This window comes from Diospyros lotus, chromosome 8 (assembly GCF_014633365.1).
Source record: "Diospyros lotus cultivar Yz01 chromosome 8, ASM1463336v1, whole genome shotgun sequence".
Classification (NCBI taxonomy): domain Eukaryota; kingdom Viridiplantae; phylum Streptophyta; class Magnoliopsida; order Ericales; family Ebenaceae; genus Diospyros; species Diospyros lotus.
The window spans coordinates 14,979,958-14,999,310 of record NC_068345.1 but is presented as its reverse complement, the minus strand read 5'-3'; the positions used below and the strand labels follow the sequence as shown (position 1 = coordinate 14,999,310).

Here is a 19,353-nt window from a genome sequence, read left to right as displayed (position 1 = left end):
GTTACCGCATTCAATTGTAAAGAGTTCTAGTAATTACACTTGCTTCCCTTTGTACTTATTACAATGGGTCTCCCCTAGGTACACGACATATTCCTTTTGCTAGAAGTAATGGCGTAATCTCAGGAGGGGAGCTATAGAACATCCAAGCGGCCTACAGGTTGAATGGAAGGAATTATTTGAAGTGGTCTCAGTTGATCCGGATATTTTTGAAGGGTAAAGGGAAGCTAAGTCACCTACTTGGAATCGAGTTAAAGAGGATGATCCTATGTATGCAGCCTGGGATGAAGAGGACTCTTTAGTCATGTCCTGGCTTTGGAACTCCATGCTGCCAAAGATTAGCGACACAATTATATTTCTAAAGACTGCTAAGGAGATTTGGGATGTTGTGAAGCTCACCTACTCCAAAGTGCATGATGTTGCTCATATCTATGAGATTAGGATCAAAGTAGCAGCCACCAAGCAAGGCTCCAAGTCCATCATTGAGTATGCAAATCTCTTGCAGACATTGTAGCAAGAGTTAGACCACTACCAATGCATTCAGATGAAATGCAGCGAAGATGCGGCTATACAAAAGAGGTTTGTTGAAAAAGAAAGAACTTATGACTTTTTTTAGGCCTAAACTTAGAGTTTGATGCAGCGAGAGTACAGACCCTTGGTAAGGAAGATTTGCCCTCTCTAAATGAGGCAATCTCCATTGTGCGTGCGGAGGAAGGGCGAAGAAGGGTAATGCTTGATGCTTCTCCTACAAATAGCTCGGCTCTCATAACCTTTAAGGATCTAGTTCAAATAAAGTGTCTAGAGAGGAAAAGAAGGTGTTAGACTTGTCCAAGATGACCAACAGGGACTCACTGTGGTGCACTTATTGCAAGAAGTCTCGGCATACTGTAGAGAAGTGTTGAAATGTGAAAATTAAGATAGGGCAAAAACAAAACAAGGAAAGAATTGAGAGAGAAAACAAGTGTATCTTGTAATTTGTAGATCACATAAAATGAATACACTCCCTTGAAATAAACAGTTGGGCTACTTATATAACTAGCACAAAATACATGAAAAACAAACAACATAACTAACGAAAATTAATGCCATACAACATAACTAACAACTGAAAGCAACTTAAACTGTCTCAATTATTTAACACTTCCACACTCCCCTTCAGTTTAGGCTCTGATTGCTTTAACATTCTTGCACATGTCCTTACTTCCAAGCACCTAGGTATCTCTGTGAGGTCCAACTTCTTGCATATCAGTTGAAAGAAATCTCTAGACAACCCCTTAGTAAACACATCAGCAACTTGCTCAGCAGTAGGAACATATCTGATTTCCACCTCACCATTTACTACCTTTTCACGCACAAAATGAACATCAATACCAATATTTTTCGTACGAGAATGATACACCGGATTTTTTGCCATACTTTTGGCAGCTAGATTGTCACACCACACAATGGGAGTAGTCACACACGGATAACCCAACTCCACCAGCAACTGCTTAAGCCACAAAAGCTCAGTTACTCTCAAGGCAACTATGTGGTACTCGGCCTCCCCAATAGACCTAGCCACAACCTATTGCTTCTTAGAGCCCACACAACCAAATTTGGACCAATATAGACACAGTAACCGCTGGTGGATCTACGAGTAACCTGGCAACCAGTGTGGTCTGCATCGGTGTAGACCACTAAAGAGAGATATTTCGGTGAGGAAGTGAACACTAACCCCAGACCAACCGTGCCCTTAATATACCTCAACAACCTCTTACATGCCAGCCAATGTTGCATCTTGGGGGTTGCCATAAATTGGCTCAACTTATTCATTGTGTAAGCAATATCAGGGCGAGTGTGAGTAAGATATTGTAGTGAGCCAATCAGTGTACGGTACAGACTAGGCTGAGAAAACAATTCTCTGTCATCTGTCAAAGAAGTTCCAGCAGCCATAGGAGAACTACAGGGTTTGCAGTCCTGCATTGATGCCTTACCCAACAAATCACGAATGTATTTGGACTGATTAAGATAGAGACCAGTGTGATCTCTATATGCTTCAAACCCCAAAAAATAATTCACAACTCCTAAAGTCTTTAATGCAAAAGCACGACCAAGATTTGCTATACAAGCATGCAAAGCGGCTGAATTGGAGTCGATGATCAAGATGCCATCAACATAGACTAATACAAACAACACATATTCAACAGCTCGTTTGATGAACAACGAGGCATTAGACATTGATCTAACAAAGCCCCAACACTGAAGTGTTGTTTTCAGCTTAGTATACTAGGCTCGAGGAGCTTGCTTTAGACCATAAAATGATTTCCTAAGCTGATAAACATGTTGAGGAAACTGAGAACTCACAAAACCCTCAGGCTGGACCATATACACTGTTTCACTCAAATCACCATTGAGAAATGCATTATTCACGTCTACCTGTTGTATATCCTAACCAAATTGAACAACCAATGAAAACAAAACGTGAATAGTGGGAGCCTTCACCACAGGGCTAAACGTTTCAACATAATCAACACCCGGGTTTTGAAGAAATCCCTTTATCACTAACTGAGACTTATACTTAAGGATGGACCCATCGAAATTATACTTAATCTGGAAAATCCACTTATTCCCAATCAAATTCATATCACTAGAAAAAAAGTACCAACACCTATGTATGATTCCTCTCCAAGGCCCTATACTCATCCTCCATAGCCTTAACCCATTGTGAATCTAAAAGAGCTTCACTCACTGAACTAGGTTCAAGAGAACTCACTAAGGCATGTGGAGGAGACATAGCAAGAGATTTGGCTCGAAGTCTGGTGAGCATATGATGAACAAAGGGTGCTGGGTTAGGCTTAACAGCGCATACTTTATGAATCTTCTTGCATCCATACCCCACTGAGAGAAAGAATGACCATCTTTTAGCTATTACTAGGGCTCCTCTCTTTGACAATAATGTTCCAAAACATTATTGGGGAGAAGCAGCCTTAACAACCACATACCTTATTAATTGGATGCCCACTAGGAGTCTTGATTCCCAAAGTCCAATTCAACTTCTCACAAAGGCCTTTCTCGGATTCAATGCTTCTAACTGTATCCCACGCAAGGTGTTTGGTTGTCTCACTTTTGTCCTTGTTCATATTCCTAATAGAGGCAAACTTGATCCTCATGCCATCAAGTGTTTTTTTATTGGGTACTCCTCCACTCAAAAATAAGTGCTATCATCCTCCTACCAAGAAGTTTTTTATTTTAGATGATGTTACCTTTGTAGAGGATCTCTCCTACTTTGATCAACCTTGTCCTCAATGAGTGTGGTCAGCCAATTCATGCATATTCCAAAGGAAACTCACCTAAAAGTAGTATATAGGATCTTGCACTACTTAAAGGGAACCCTTGAAAAAGGTATTCTATTTAAAAGGAGAGAAACCATGTCTCTTGAAGCATACATAGATGCCGATTATGCAGGGTCCATGGTGGATAGAAGGTTTACATCTTGATATTGCACATTCCTAGGGGGTAATCTTGTGACTTGAAGAAGCAAAAAGCAAAATGTTGTGGCTCGGTAAAATGCTGAAGTAGAGTTCAGGTCAATGGCTCTAGGATCTGTGAATTATTGTGGCTTAAGATACTATTGAATGACCTTAGGATCAATTGGACAGCTCCCATGAGACTCTTTTGTGACAATAAATCGGCTATAAGCATTGCATCCAGTGCAAGGAATCATTTGTGGTTAGAAGAGTGATGCCAACAACTAAAGGTGAAGAGGAAGAATGGAGGCAGTGTAGCATCTTTCGTACGCACAATTTTTGTGCCAACAAGGTGTGCGATTTGGTTATTTAATGGAGGGTCCATGGATAAGATTGCTTAAAAAGATGTGTTAGAAAACTAAAGCTACACATGGAAAAACATCCTTCATCCTTTCAAAGTTCAGCTAAAAATAAATCATTTACAGCTATGTACAGATAAAAATATATCATTTTAAGACTTCACAAAAGAAAGTAGACAAAAAAGGATTATGTTTTCCTAACCATGAAAAAGAATAGAAAAAAGAAAGAAAACTAGTGGTTTCTTTCAAGTTAATTATCACACTTTTTATGGTGCACATTTTGTATTTATTTGCTCAAGGGTTTCCTTGGAAGGACAAAATAAAGATGGTGAGCTAAAAGCTAGGAGAACAAAGTTTGCAGAAAAAAATGTAAAGATGGACCACTATTTGTCAACAATGTCCGATATCTAATTATTGAGAGATTTTCTTGACTAAAAACTTACATTCTAAACAAAATATGTGCAAGTTTACTTATATTGTATCAGTTTTGCAACATGTAGCCATGTTCCTATTCCATGTTGCTAAACAATAAACATTTTAGATAATATAGTTCTACCCATACCAGCATCTCAAAAGTAGAGAACCCTGATCCCCACCTTTACCATGGTCAGATCAGTTTCAAGAGGAATAGTTCTGCACTTATAGGAGATATTCTTGATTGGTTTTTACATCTTAAATAATCTGCTTGTGATGTAGGTATGCTTACCCCCCACCAGATGGAAATATTCTCACTAATATTGTAAATGCTCTTATTGCCGTTCCTCGATTCTACACACAGGTTACTTATGGACTCCTGATAGGATTTCTAAAACTACCTTTTTTAATTTTTATCCCATTATCAGTAATTTTATTAATTTAATTAACTTACAAGTATATTTGGTTCATAGTATAAAGATTTACACATTGAATTTCAGGTATTGCACTTGATGAACAAAATGAATATTCCTGCACCTTTTCGTATGGCACTTCCCACACCACCTCTACCACCTTCAATTCTGGCCACCCCTCAACCTCCTCCTCCACCGCCATCCTCTCCACCCCCGCCAATAGCTACAAAGTCTCCTTTGGATGATCTGTCTAGTGGTGAATCAGAATTGGAATCTTCTGATGAGGTAATCCCTTAATGCTATGATGATGTAATTGTTAAATCTTTTCCAATATATGTGTATATAGTTATCCATGTATGTGTAAATTTAGGAATTCTTGATTTTAAGCCATGTTTGATCATATCCCCAAAGTGGTGCATATCTATTCTTACATGCAAACACACTACATGGACCGCTATGGTTTAATTTATTTTAGTTTAACTTAATAGGGTTTATTAATTTAATTTATCTTAATTAGGGTTTAATTAACACCGTTTGCAATAGTTGAGGCGACTAAGCAAAAAGATAAACTACATGGATCTCTAGAGACATTTTTAAATCATAACGGGTCTCTATGCAAATGGCATAAACCAAAGGGATTTGCGAGCAATTTACCCTTTTTTGTTTCTCCCTCAAATCATAAGGGGTCTTTTTTTTTTTTTTTTTCTTGTGAACCCAAAGGTCATAATGGAGTAACTTCACCATTGCTGAAAAAAATGGAAATAATTAGAACTTTCTATTTGGGGTTTGTACAATATGGCTGGTTATTTTAATATAGTTGTTTTTATCAAAAAAGAAAGGAAAGGGAAGAAAAGCTTTGAAAGCAAAGGGTCATAATGTGGCTAGGTTTTTGTTATGGATAGATTCAAGAGTAAAGCAAAACAGTTGGCATTGCTTTTGTCTATATTGCTTGATGGGTTAATGCCTAGAGGTATCAAACCAGGTTGACCTGCCCCTTGCTTACCCCTGTATTTTTGTGCGGGTGTTGCCAACCCGACTCTTATTAGAAAAAGAGGCTTGCCTGGGCTTTAGACCCTTAATAAAAGGGCTAGGCTGACCTTGGTATTAGTGGGCCAAGTTATGGAGCCAAATGGGCCAACCCAAATAAATTTAAGAAAAAAACTCTTTTTTTAAAAAATATTTATGTTGAATTAATCACAGAATTATGGAATTGGTTTCCTAAATCAGAACATATCTTATCTCTAGCATTTAGAAAGGAGCCTTGTTTTGTATCTTTTACTTTCTTTGTATACTGTACAACATATCTTTCCTTTTTATGTAGCTTCCCTATGTTGTGTTCTTCTTCCCTATTAATAGGGAATGTAATACCATGCATACAATTAAGAATACAGAATTGTTCTTATTATACACACTGGTTAGGTATATTATACACGTTGAACATTCTCTGACACTGTCGCACCCACCACCTTGGGTTTTGACCATCGAACAAGGGGATCTCTAACTTTGGTGTTGGAAAGCCAGACTGATTGTGAACAGCCTAAGCTCCCAGCCTACTCTCCAATGTATTTTCCCCTACTGTTGTTGGATCTGCCTCAAATTCCGTGGATCCTATTATTTTAACTAATGCTTCATTGTACACTTGTAGGTCATCTTGCACACACAAGTTTAAGATGTGGCATGCACATCTGTTATGGAATAATTGTCTGCCTAAAATTAATGGAAGTTTGCATGTTAGACGCTCAATGGTGGAACCATTATTGCTAGCATCACCAAATGAGATTGCCATTATTTTATTGCCAATGTGTAATCATGACCGTTCTCTAATTTTATTTGCAATTAGACTACCCTTATGTTGTTCTACCAATCAATGAAATCCAATTATTCTTTTTTGAATTGCCCATTCTTCATCAATCTAGTGGACTGTGACAAACATATGGTGGTTTAATGTTATAGAATCATACCAAATGTTAGACGGTAATGACACCCTTCCACTAAATTCATTGAATATAGTCCTTACGTTTTCTTTATAGCATGTGTAAAATCTCATTGCATTGCTTCATTTTTTACTGTGTTTCTTGAATACCCCGTAGCTGCTGGTTGTAGTTCGTGTGAACAATACCTCTTAAACATTTTGTTCTCCCCAAACAAAAGTAGCATTCTGTTTAATTATAAATTTTGTTAAAATAGATTTATCAAAATGAGCATTTTACATTTAAGAGAGTTAGGAAAAGAGCAAGGTAGTAAGAGAGTGATAGCAATGTATTGAACAACATGAATTGAGGCCCTTTTTTATAAACACTCGTATCTTGATGCTGCTCAAAATTTGAACATTCAATTGCACTTTTAGCTTGTGAGACTATGGGTGCACTTAAATGCACTCATAGAAGAGGGCAGCCTTGTAGGGAATCCCTGCAAGGTTGAGGCTGCATTAATGCGCTCTTATAGTGAGGGCAGGCTGTGTAACTAAGGCATGATCATCAGGAGTGAAGCCTTTTCAGTGAAATTCTTCAGCTACAGAATCATGTTGTACTAAATGAAATAAGATTTTATTTTAAAATATAATTTTAAAAGTATAACTTAAATTTATTGTAATCACTTGTAATATTACTAATGAGACTAATAGGTAATGCTCTAATGAATAAGACTTAATAAGTAAATATTGAATATAATATTAACTGCAGAATTAAGTAGTTTTTTGGATGGAGGCTTGTCCTTTTACTGCATCCACTTTGATGGATGTTTTTGGATGTGTTAATATTTACTTGTACTCTTTCCCATTTATCGTGAACGGTGGAGGGGCTTCTTTATTGATTAAATAGTTGTATCTTGTTTACATGAGGATTGCCTTTCACAAGATTACATTTTTTTTATAATTAAATTCTTTTAGGACATCAATGACAAGTTCTACCCCATTGGAGGTCCTGGAGTAGGAAGACCTAAACGAAAGCGCATCAAGCGAGAAGCTATTGTAGGCCCTGCAGTGGATAAAGATGTGCCTCATGAGGCTGTTGGTCTAAAACCTGCAAACTTGGTCCCAAAAGAGGTCCCATTTATAAAAAAGAAGAACCCTGTGTTGCAGGTCATAGCTGTTCCTTCTGATATAAACAGTGGTAGTGTTGTTTTGCAATTAGAAATATTTAAGGAATTAGACTTGATTTTGATTGCAGATCAAAATTGTGCCTAAACTTGCCCAAAGTGAGCAAACAGAAACTGTAATAGAGCAAGAAGAGCTAGAACCAATGGAAGCGGACAAACAGAATTTGGATCTTAAACCTTTTGCAACTCCAGAAGAACTGGAGAAGGGAAAGTTACCTCCAGAGGAGATCTTATCCCTTCCAATGTTTAAGGTACTCAAGCAAACTTATTGGTTTGTTAAACATGACTCTTGTGCTGGCTATTTTAATCGTGTTTTTTCATCAGTCTATCATGTAAACTATGTTATTTATTTATTTATTTATTTTTTGTGTGTTTATTAAGTACCTAAACTATGTTTTTAATGATGAACCTACGTATCTGTATGATAGGAAGGTATATATTTCACTTTACATACTGTTCTAAGAAGAAATTAGTAATGCTCAGTAAGATTAATGGTTTTAATTGATCTGATCTGTTTACTACTCTTGTTCCTTCTTTTCCTGACTCAGATGTTAACACTTTACTTTTAACTTGATAGGACAACTTCTGTAATACTTTTTGGCTGAAAGGTTGTCTGATGTCACCCAATTTGAGGTGGACCTTGATAATGGGTAGACTGAAGACCTATGCTGAAACACTTATACATGATTAGTGGGTTTGTAAGATTTTTATTCCTTTAAAGTAGGGGGAATTACAGAACCTAATAGTTGAAGGTAAGTTGAAACTTCCATCTATTGAATATGGAATACAGTAATGGGCATTAGATTAGTGCTGGTCCTTGTTAATGGAGGATACTGTCAGGTGAGATTTCTACGGACCTAGCCTTTGAACTATTACCCAGTATCTACCTTAACACTTGAATGCGGATAATTATGTGTTAGTCTGGTCTTTTTCTCCATTGCACCAAGCTATGATCCTAACTACAGAATCCGCCACACCAAGGTAATTGCTGTTTCTCCTCTTCTTTTCATTTTACTTTAACAATTGCACTACAAAGAGAACACAAATGGCTGGGTGATGAAAAAATTGGTCTGGTAGACACCTGGACCAATGTTGATGTTGAGATGTTCTTTTTTCATGTGTACCAATTACAATCATGCAAATTCTAAATTATAATGCATGATTTTTATTAATTTAATTGGAAATAAAATGTACATTGGCAAGTTGGCCTGTTCAAATTTTTGGGTGATATGATTATGGGTAAGATGATGAATAACTTCATTTTGTTTGATGTGTTCTTTTGTCAATGTGCTGAATAATCCAATGGATGCTACTTTCCCCACCATCAACTTCCTTTCCTCCCACTTTTGTGTTTAGGAGAAGCCCTTTTAAGACTGCCTAGTGTCAACTGAGAAAAAAATATGGAGAACTAGGAAAGTTCACAATTTCATGTCAAGGTAGTGCGTATTTTGTACTTTGTGAATATTGCATTTACCTTGCATATTTTCTACCCAAAACCAACACATACAACTTCCAGCCGAACTTTGTGTGTCTAGGAGCAGCAGAGGACCATATCATTAAGAGGTTGAGGGCCAAACTTCATGAATACTCAATCTTCATGCGCCAACATATCAAGTTGCAAATTGCAAGTTGCTGTCAGATCCCAAAGATTTGACAGGGTTCTCTCACCAATTGGTGATAATGTGGGGAAGGATGAGGGGGAATTTAGCAGAAATATAGGGAGAATCAGAAGAATAGAAAGTGAGGGAGGGAAAGATCGAGAGAGATAGAGAGAATTTGGAGGAGAGAAATCAGAAATATTTCAAATGTATTCATTCATGCCCTTGAATTATGCTGGATCAGTCTTATATACTGATTCATATAGCAGTGATTTGGTGCCAATAGGGCTGCCAAATATTCAAATCAAGTCCAGCTGATGGCTGTTACCTTCTAGGTACAATTGCTGGATACTTCTAAGTACAACTGGTTCAATCCAAACTAATAGCAGGTACAAACAAAAGAAATATATCTATTATTTATTACAACTATACCCTTGGGGACATGACAATTCCCCTTCCATGAGAGAGTTCTTGTCCCCAAGAACTTGCAGCAATTGATCCATTGCTTTAGCCAATCCTGACCTGCTCTCCTTCTTCTTTTTCATCCTCTTGTCCTTCCATATATAGTAACTATTTCCTACACCTGTGACCTGGGCTAAACTGTTCTCCACACTGGTAGTACAGCCCTATGATTTGGATTTCCTTCCAGTTGCAAACTGTTTGCAGGATGAATTTTGGTTAAGAGCTGGTTTTTCTTCATAAGGGCTTCCATGGTCATTTCCTAGAGTCATGCACTTTCTACAGCATGTTTGATGAACCGTGGCTGAAGCATCTTGATGGTAGGTCTCAATTCTTTGCTCAAGCCATTGATGAAACTTGAGACAAAGTAACCCCTCGGTCAAATATGGATTGAGGATCAACATACGAGATTTTAGCTCCTCGAACTTGAGCTGATAGGCTTGCACGAACTCTTCCTATCTGAGTTTGTTAAACTCCTCAACCACATCCATCATACTCCTATCTCTAAACCTCTCACACAAGTCTTCTACGAAGTTTGCCCATTGACAACCATCCCTAACCCAGATCCACCCTTGGAACCAAGCATCTCTAACATCATTGAGGTAAGTAGAGGCTAATGTGACCTTCTGTTGTTTGAGCACATTATACACCACTAAACATTCATTCACAAAGCCTCACCCACCACCTTGAGTTCTGGCCATCAAGCAATAGGATCTCCAATTTCGACAAAGGGAAGCTGGGTTGATTAATTAGGAACAGCCTGAGCTCCCTGCCTCCTTTCCATGGTATTTTCTCCTACTGATGGCGGATCCACCTCAAATTATGAAGATCCCTCAGATCGGTGGACCATCCCATGCCTGGGAAGGATTGGCTCAAACCTCTTTCTAGGGGAAAATTCAAGAGAGAGTCTGATCGAATTTTGGCTGGTGAAAATCCTCAAGAATTGTCGCATTTGATCTCGTAGCTGGTTGTTCTGCCCGCGACTCTCTTTGTGCCATCGTTCCATCGCTCCATTTATTTTCCTTTCCACCACCGATTCCATCGACACCTCTAAGGTTCCCATCCAGATCTGTATGTCCGCCATCGCAGCTATGACTTGCTGTATCCGAGACTCCATTTACTTCATCCTAGTGCTGTCAGCCATCGTGAAGTGGTCACCAATGAAATTGTTGGCCAAGGATCCTGCTCTAAATTTTCTTCTCCGTTCATTGCAGTTGTTTGCTGCTGATTGCAGTTGTGGTAGATCAACAATCCTCTAGTTCTAAAATCTCAATTCGCCGAACCGCCTATCTTAGCATCGCCTTTCAATTTTTAACAAAATTACCAACACTCGTATCTGAGAGCCAATCCTCCTGCTTCACCTTCAAAATTTGATTTGAGAGTCACTTGCTCGTTTTGAATCTGCTACTGAAGGCTGCAGTTAAAAATGAACGGAATAACACCCGAAATAGTTGGAATCGCTTGGCCTGTTCATCTTTCAATTTCGAACAAGTATGACCAGAACTCATAGCCGCTCTGGATAAATTAACCTAACCGTCAGATATTAGCTGCACTGAATTTTTCTGATTCATAGCCCAAAAATTGTGGAATTTGCCACCAAGAATCATCGGCTCTGGTACCAATTGTTAGATCTCAGAGATCTAACAGGGTTCTCTCACCAATTGGGAAGAATGAGGGGGGGAATTTAGCTGAAATGTTGGGAGAATCAGAAGCACAGAAAGCGAGGGAGGGAAAGATCGAGAGAGATAGAAAGAATTTGGAGGAGGGAAATCAAAAATATTTCAAATGTATTCATTCATGCCCTTTAATTATGCTGGATCAGTCTTATATATTGATCCAGATAGCAGTGATTTGGCACCAATAGGGCTATCGAATATTCAAATCAAGTACAAGTGAAGGCTGCTGCCTTCTAGGTAAAACTACTGGTTACTTCTGAATACAACCGGTTCAATCCAAACTAACAACAGGTACAAACAAAAGAAATGCATCTATTATCCATTACTACTATACCCTTGGGGACATGACAGTTGCATTAGACCAGGATAAGACCTGCCCTCTGAGAAACAGAGCTGCTGGATGGAATTCACCCTTTCCAAGATTTTGGCTCTCACAATAACTGGAGGCCTCCAAAACCAATGGGCTACTTGACCCTACAACAATAAAAAAAAACTCAGTAGCTAGTGAAAACCCCCCTCAGTTCATCGCAACCCACCCACTGCTCTTGGACTGCCCTCTCACGATCAATAATAGCCTTTAAAACACTAGCCTCATCATTAGCCAAGAGACACGACGCTCTCCCAATGAACCAACTTACCCTGGCCTCAACATCAATTTTTGAAGAAATTCCCCGAAACTCCTCAGATTTGCCATCATCCAGACGAAAGTAAGCAACTTCCTAACTCTGATTTTCAGGATTGTTTGAATTCTGAAAACCCTCCTCCAGTGTACAAATAACCAGACTTTTTGAGGGTTGGATGATTTATGTCTTCCTTTTCCATCTATTTCTCTGATAGGTTATACAGATAGGCCTTAGCTTCCTTGCTTCGGACTTCAAAACAGACCCCCTTCCTTGTTCAAACCTACTGTTATTGGCAGCTAAACAACCAGAGTTCTTGCCTTCAAGAAGCAACCAACCCTTAGCAGGGCTCGAAGAAATCAGAAAGATAGGCTGTTGACCTCCCCACTGTTGCAAGATATTACAAATCGGAATGGCTAGGTTCTTGAAATGAAAAAAACAAGCCCATCCTTTAAAGAGAGAAACATAAGAGATACCTAAACCATTCATATGCCCATCCTTAGCGGGAGGAGTGAACTTGTAACTACGATCAGGCACAAGAGTTTCCCTAGAAATTTCCTATAGTTTTTATCTTCCTCTTTTATTCCAATCACTCTTGTCATGGATGTGTGCTTATTGGTTTTCTTTTTTAACACCATCGGTCTGCACTCGTGCTAGCTAAAGGTGACTTGTGGCTCATGAGACTAAGTAATATACCCAAGACCTCCCAAATAGACTATTAATGTGGGATTGGATCGTAATGAACTCTACTCCTTTAATACTTGACATCCTCTCTAGACCAAAAATCCCATATGGATCAATTTGACCCACATCCAAAACACTTTCTTGACCCACATCCATGCGATAGTGGTCCTGGGTTAGCTTTGATACCACTTGTAAAACTAGGATCCTCACCCAAAAGTGTTAGCTAAAAGGTGACTTGTGGGCTCATGGGACCAAGTAATATATCAAAACCTCCCCAGGAGACTACTGATGTGGGATTGGGTCATAACATCTTCTCACATTTATAAAATATCTTAATTGTTTCTCGTATCTTATCTTTAATGAGCATCATTCTTACCTCATTAATAATAAATATGTTCCTAGTTTTATCTTATCTGGTATGGTTGTACATTCTTTATAACATCCGCATTTGAGTTATGCATTTCACATGTTGATACTTCTTTTTTCTTTTTTTGATGAACACATGTTGATACTCAATGACCCAATGTTTTGTGTCATATAAACCTTCTTTTAGATCCATATAGCATGAAGGTTGGCCTAGTTGTAATGGAGTTGCAGTTGTGGAGCCTTGAGAATATCATGTTTATATGATGGCATCATGTATACTTGTGTTCATTTTGAGTGCTTGATCAGGATACAGGAGACTTGTTTAATAAAACCTGTTCTGACTTCTATTTTGTTGGAAAATGAATGTTGTTCTTATAATCTTCTTTAGCATTATATTGTTTCAATGGCCCAAATTTTCCCATGCATGAGAGTTCAGTTGTTTTTCACTTATTTCCTTTTTTCTTTGTTTTTTCTAATTATAAGCTTTCATACTTTTGAGCATCTGCGATCTTGGTGGTTTGATTTGATCCTTGTTTTTTGTATACAATGCATTCTTAACTGGCTAATTTATGTCATCATAGCATCCCTAAACATAAATGGTATACTATAAGATTAATATATGTTAGAATTATTAGTATATATTATAGTTATTATATGTGTGTTTTATTTTTGTAATTAGATTAAGTCCATAGGTTTAAGGCCCATTATATTTATTATAAATAACAAGCTAAGAGAAGTTCGTCTCTTAGGTTTTTCCTCATAATTATTTTCTCACATGGTATCAAAGCCACCAGTGAGGAAAAAAAAACCCTAGCCCTGCTGTGTATTTTTTTTTCCAACATTTAGAAACCCTAGCTGTCAAACCCTACCATCACTGCCCAATACCAAAACCCTACTGTCCGGCCACCATTGGATAACATTGCCACCACCATCAAGTTCGCTGCCCCTAGATCAGCCGACCGCCGAAGACTCGTTGCCGCTAGACCACCCATACGCCCCCATGCGCCGTCATAGGTTGCTGCCTCCGTCTCCACGCGCTGGCGCGTGACAGCGCGTTCGCTAGCCACTTTTTTCCGGCTTCTCTAGATCTGATCGCCGGCGACTCCTCAAGCCACTTCCAGTGTCGAAACCTTTGCCATGTCTGATTTCAGTGACGCTGTTTCTGCCGGTGCTATTCCCGCTTCGGTACCTGTTTCCCCTGCCACCTCTCAATCCTTTATTGTCTCCAATCTAGGGACAACAAATATTACCACTGTCAAGTTGATATGGTCGGTCAATTATCTCTCATGGGCAGGCCTCTGTCAAAATGTGGTTCAAAGGGTAAGGCCAAGCAGATCATCTTACCACAAAGGCTGAAAGTGTGCCAGAAGCGAATTGGGCTAGATGGAAACAAGTTGATGCCCAGTTATGTAGCCTCTTATGGCAGTCTATTGATCCTTCCATCATGCAACTCTTTCGCCCCTTTGAAACTTGTGTTGATGTGTGGAAGGAAGCTGCAGAGTGTTATACAAACGACATCCAACGTTTGTACACTGTGGTTTCTAATATCAAAAATCTCAAGCAAGAGTCGTCCATGGAATCTTATTTGGGGTAGGTCGGGCTCTCATGCAAGAATTTGATGCTCTTCTTCCTCTCACTACGACCCGCACTGAACAGATTGCTTAATGAGAGAAGTTTTTATGGTTATTACTCTCTCCGGTCTGAAACCAGAGTTTGACGCCATCAGGCATCAAATCTTGACCAGCTCCGCTAGCCCTACCATGAAGGACTCTTTCAAAAGGTTGTTGAATATGACAGGTGCACATGGTATGTCCTCTTCTTCTCATGTTGTTCCTCTAGCCGAATCTTCAACCCTTGTGTCTTAGGCTTCAACCATAGGAGGAAATAGAGGACGCAATAATAATCGCTCACGTCCATAGTGTACCTTTTGTAAGAAACTGGGTCATCTTGAGGACAAATGCTGGAAGAAACATGGTTGGCCAGCTAGCTCCACCTGTATCATCTACTAGTGCAGCTCATGTATTTCAGAGCGATCCTAGTCCTGCTCAATCTCCACCAGGTTCACAATTGGTATCTATGTCTATAGCTGAGTATGATGCCTTCTTGAAGTTTCAGGCTACCCAATCGTCTCATCCTGATAATCCCGTTACTTGTGTTGCTCAAGGCTCATCTATTAGTCCTTGGATTATAGATTCTGGTGCCACTGACCATATGTGTGGTAATGAGCTTCTTTTCTCCTCACTTACCTATTATGATACCTTACCTACTGTTACCCTGGTTGATGGCACCAAAACTGCAGTTAAAGGAATCGGTCAAATCACACCCACTTCGTCTTTTTCATTAAATTCTGTTTTATATATTCCTGATAGTCCTTTTAATTTGATTTCAGTTAGCCAACTTAGCAAAACCCTTAACTGTTCTGTTATCTTTACTCCTACCTCTGTTTGTGTTCAGGACCAGGGTACGGGGTGGACGATTGGCGTCGAGCGTGAGTCACAGGGTCACTATCATCTTGTTGTGCCTAGTTCGCCGGTAGCTTGCACCAATGCCGCTTCTCCAGATCTTCTCCACTATCGTCTCGGTCATCCCAACCTCTCCAAACTGAATAAATTAGTTCCTAGTTTGTCGTCATTGTCCATGTTTAGTTGTGAGTTGTGTCAGCGTGGTAAACACGCTCGTCATTCTTTTTCTCGTCGAGTCAATAATAGGGCTGAGGCTCCTTTTTCCCTTGTGCCCTTTGATGTATGGGGGCCCAGTCACATCAATTCTACTCTTGGTTTTTCATATTTCGCTACTTTCATTGATGACTTTCCCATTGCACTTGGTTGTTTCTTATGAAATGTCGGTCCGAGTTATTTTCTATTTTTTAGACATTTACTGCTGAAATAAAAACACAGCTTGGAGTTTCTATCTGTGCCTTTCGTAGTGATAATGCCCCTGAGTATTTTTCTTCTCCATTTGCTACCTTTATGACTGCTAATGGCATTCTACATCAATCTTCTTGTCCTTACACACCTCAATAAAATGGGGTTGTTGAGCATAAGAATCGCCATCTTATTGAGACTGCACGGACGTTCCTTTTATATGCCAATCTTCCCACCAAATTTTGGGGCGATGCTGTTCTAACTGCATGTTATCTAATCAATCGCATGCCATCTTCAGCGTTACAGGAGCAAATTCCTCATTCCCTTTTGTTCCCTACACAACCACTTTATTCTGTTTCTCTTCGTGTTTTTGGATGTATTTGTTTTGTGCATTCTTTTTCACCTGGACAGGATAACCTTGCTGCAAAATCTCTCAAGTAGAGATGGCAAAATGGGCTTGGCCCGGCATCGGGCTAGGGCCAGCATTTTGCTGGCCCATTTAAGGCCGGGCCGATTTAGCCCGGCCCGCTAATCTCGCCCTTGCCCTCGCCCTCGCCCTCGCCCTCGCCCTCACCCTCTGTCTCGCCCTCGCCCTCGCCCCTCAGTCGCCCTCGCCCTTTGTCTCGCCCTCTCCCTCTGTCGCCCTCGCCCTCGCCCTCGCCCTCTGTCTCGCCCTCGCCCGCGCCCCTCGCCCTCGCCCTCGCCCTCGCCCGCGCCCCTCGCTCGCCCTCTGTCTCGCCCTCGCCCTTTGTCTCGCCCTCGCCCTCGCTTGCCGCCCTCGCCCTCGCCCTCGCCCTTTGTCGCCCGCGCCCCTTGCTCTCAGTCTCGCCCCTTGCCCTCTCTCGCTCACTGCCTGCTGCCCGTTTGGCCCGCGGGCCCGTGTAGGGCCGGGCTAGGGCCAGCAATCTGCTGGCCTGTTTTTAAGCAGGCCGATTTGGCCCGGCCCGCTTGGCCCGCGGGCCGAGCCAGCGGGCCGGGCCGAGCCGGCTCGACCCGTTTGCCATCTCTACTCTCAAGTGTATCTTCCTCGGCTATTCCCGGTTGCAAAAAGGCTATAAGTGTTACTCTCCTGAGCTGCATCGCTATTTTTTGTCTGCTAATGTCACATTCTTTGAACATTAGTCTTTTTTTTCGGTTGCTCAGCTTGATTCACAGAGTCTTCACCAGGTTTTGCCTGTTCCTTTTTCTTTTCTTCCGTTGTCCTCTTCGAGTCCGTCTGTCTTCTCTGTGGCGTCCCTACTGTTTTTTGGTCCACCTACCACGGCTCCTCCACTTCTTACATTTCACCGTCGTCCTCATCCTGCTACCGGCGCCAGCATTCCTCCAGCCTAGGATTCTCTTGACTCGCTCTCTCCGTCTATGGTCCCGTCCTGCCCCTGGATCCTGAGCTCGACAATCTCCCTGTTGCTCTTCGCAAAGGTACACGGTCTACTTGTAATCCCCATCCTATTTATAACTTTTTATGCTATGACCGTTTGTCTCCTTCTTATAGTGCATTTGTTTCGAGCATTTCCTCTGTTTCCATTCCTAAAACCACATGTGAAGCTCTGTCTCATCCTAGTTGGCACCAGGCTATGCTAGATGAGATTGGCGCCTTACATTGAAATGGTACTTGGGATTTGGTGTCTTTACCACCAGGAAAGACTCCCGTTGGTTACAGTTGGGTATTCACTCGCAAAGTGGGTCCTGATGGCCAGGTGGAACGTCTTAAGGCCCGCTTGGTTGCCAAAGGCTTTACACAGATCTATGGGCTGGATTACAACGATACTTTCTCTCCTGTTGCGAAAATGGCCTCTGTTCGCCTCTTTCTCTCTCTGGCTGCTACGCGTCATTGGCCACTCTATCAGATTGATATTAAAAATGCATTTCTTCATGGTGATTTGCAAGAAGAGGTATATATAGAGCAATCACCTGGTTTTGTTGCTCAGGGAGAGTCCAATGTAGTCTGCAAACTCAAGAAGTCTCTCTATGGTCTGAAACAATCTCCACGGGCATGGTTTGACAGGTTCAACATTGTGGTTCAAGCCTTTGGTCTCACTCGAAATGAGGCTGATCATTCGGTTTTCTATCGCCATTCTACTTCCTTATGTATCTACCATATTGTTTATGTAGATGACATTGTTATCACAGGGAGTGATTAGGTTGGAATACAGAAGCTGAAGGAACATCTACATCAACACTTTCAGACCAAACACCTATGCCAACTTCGGTATCTCTTGGGTATTGAAGTTGCTCAATCAGGAGATGGTATCTCAATTTCTCAGAGGAAGTATGCACTTGACATCTTAGAAGAAACTGGTATGGTGAATTGCAAACCGGTCGACACCCTAATGGATCCGAATATCTGACTCTTGCTGGGACAGGGGGAGCTTTATTCAGACCCTGGAAGGTATAGGAGACTGGTAGGCAAGTTGAACTATCTCACAGTCACTCGTCCTGACATTGCTTTTGCTGTGAGTGTAGTTAGCCAGTTCCTTAGTTCTCCATGTGATTCTCACTGGAATGCTGTTATCCGGATTCTAAGATATATCAAAAGAGCGCCAGGTAAAGGGCTGCTTTATGAGGATAAGGGACACATAGATATTTGTTGTTATGCAGATGCAGATTGGGCAGGATTTCCTTCTGATCGTCGGTCAATTTCTGGGTATTGTGTTCTTGTGGGAGGAAATCTGGTTTCTTGGAAAAGTAAGAAACATAATGTAGCAGTCAGATCCAGTGCAGAGGCAGAGTATCGGGCTATGGCTAATGCAACTTGTGAGCTCATTTGGCTTAAACAACTTCTGCAAGAACTGAAGTTTTGTGAAGTGTCTCCTATGAAGCTTATTTGTGATAATCAGGCTGCCTTACACATTGCTTCTAATCCAGTGTTTCATGAGCGAACTAAGCATATTGAAATCGACTGTCACTTTGTTAGAGAAAAGTTGGTTGAAGGTGTTATTGTTACAGAGTTTGTTAACTCTAATGATCAACTTGCAGATGTCTTCACCAAATCTTTAAAGGGTGCTCGAGTGAAATATATTTGTAACAAGGTTGGTGCATATGATATTTATGCTCCAGCTTGAGGGAGAGTGTTAGAATTATTAGTATATATTATAGTTATTATATGTGTGTTTTATTTTTGTAATTAGATTAAGCCCATAAGTTTAAGGTTCATTATACTTATTATAAATAACAAGTTAAGAGAGGTTAGTCTCTTAGGTTTTTCCTCATAATTATTTTCTCACAATATACATATTAAATAATGCATTGCTAATATAACACCCTTTGTGCAGAATTATACAGCTGGAGATCCTGCTTCTGTGTTGTACATAAAGAACTTGGCAAAAGATGTAGTTGCTGATGACTTCTACTTTATTTTCGG

The 19,353-nt window shown here is 40.4% G+C and overlaps 1 protein-coding gene across 8 annotated transcripts in view; it reads left to right on the top strand.

Moving 5' to 3' along the window:
• LOC127807976 (U11/U12 small nuclear ribonucleoprotein 65 kDa protein) overlaps nucleotides 1-19,353 on the top strand; it is a 44,899-nt gene that overhangs the window by 9,189 nt on the left and 16,357 nt on the right. For all 8 annotated transcript variants that reach the window (XM_052346256.1, XM_052346252.1, XM_052346255.1 and 5 more), the window contains 5 exons: nucleotides 4,499-4,580; nucleotides 4,717-4,914; nucleotides 7,517-7,708; nucleotides 7,797-7,976; nucleotides 19,265-19,352. In XM_052346256.1, coding sequence (XP_052202216.1) covers nucleotides 4,499-4,580; nucleotides 4,717-4,914; nucleotides 7,517-7,708; nucleotides 7,797-7,976; nucleotides 19,265-19,352 — 740 coding nt within the window. The remainder of the gene's footprint in view (nucleotides 1-4,498; nucleotides 4,581-4,716; nucleotides 4,915-7,516; nucleotides 7,709-7,796; nucleotides 7,977-19,264; nucleotide 19,353) is intronic.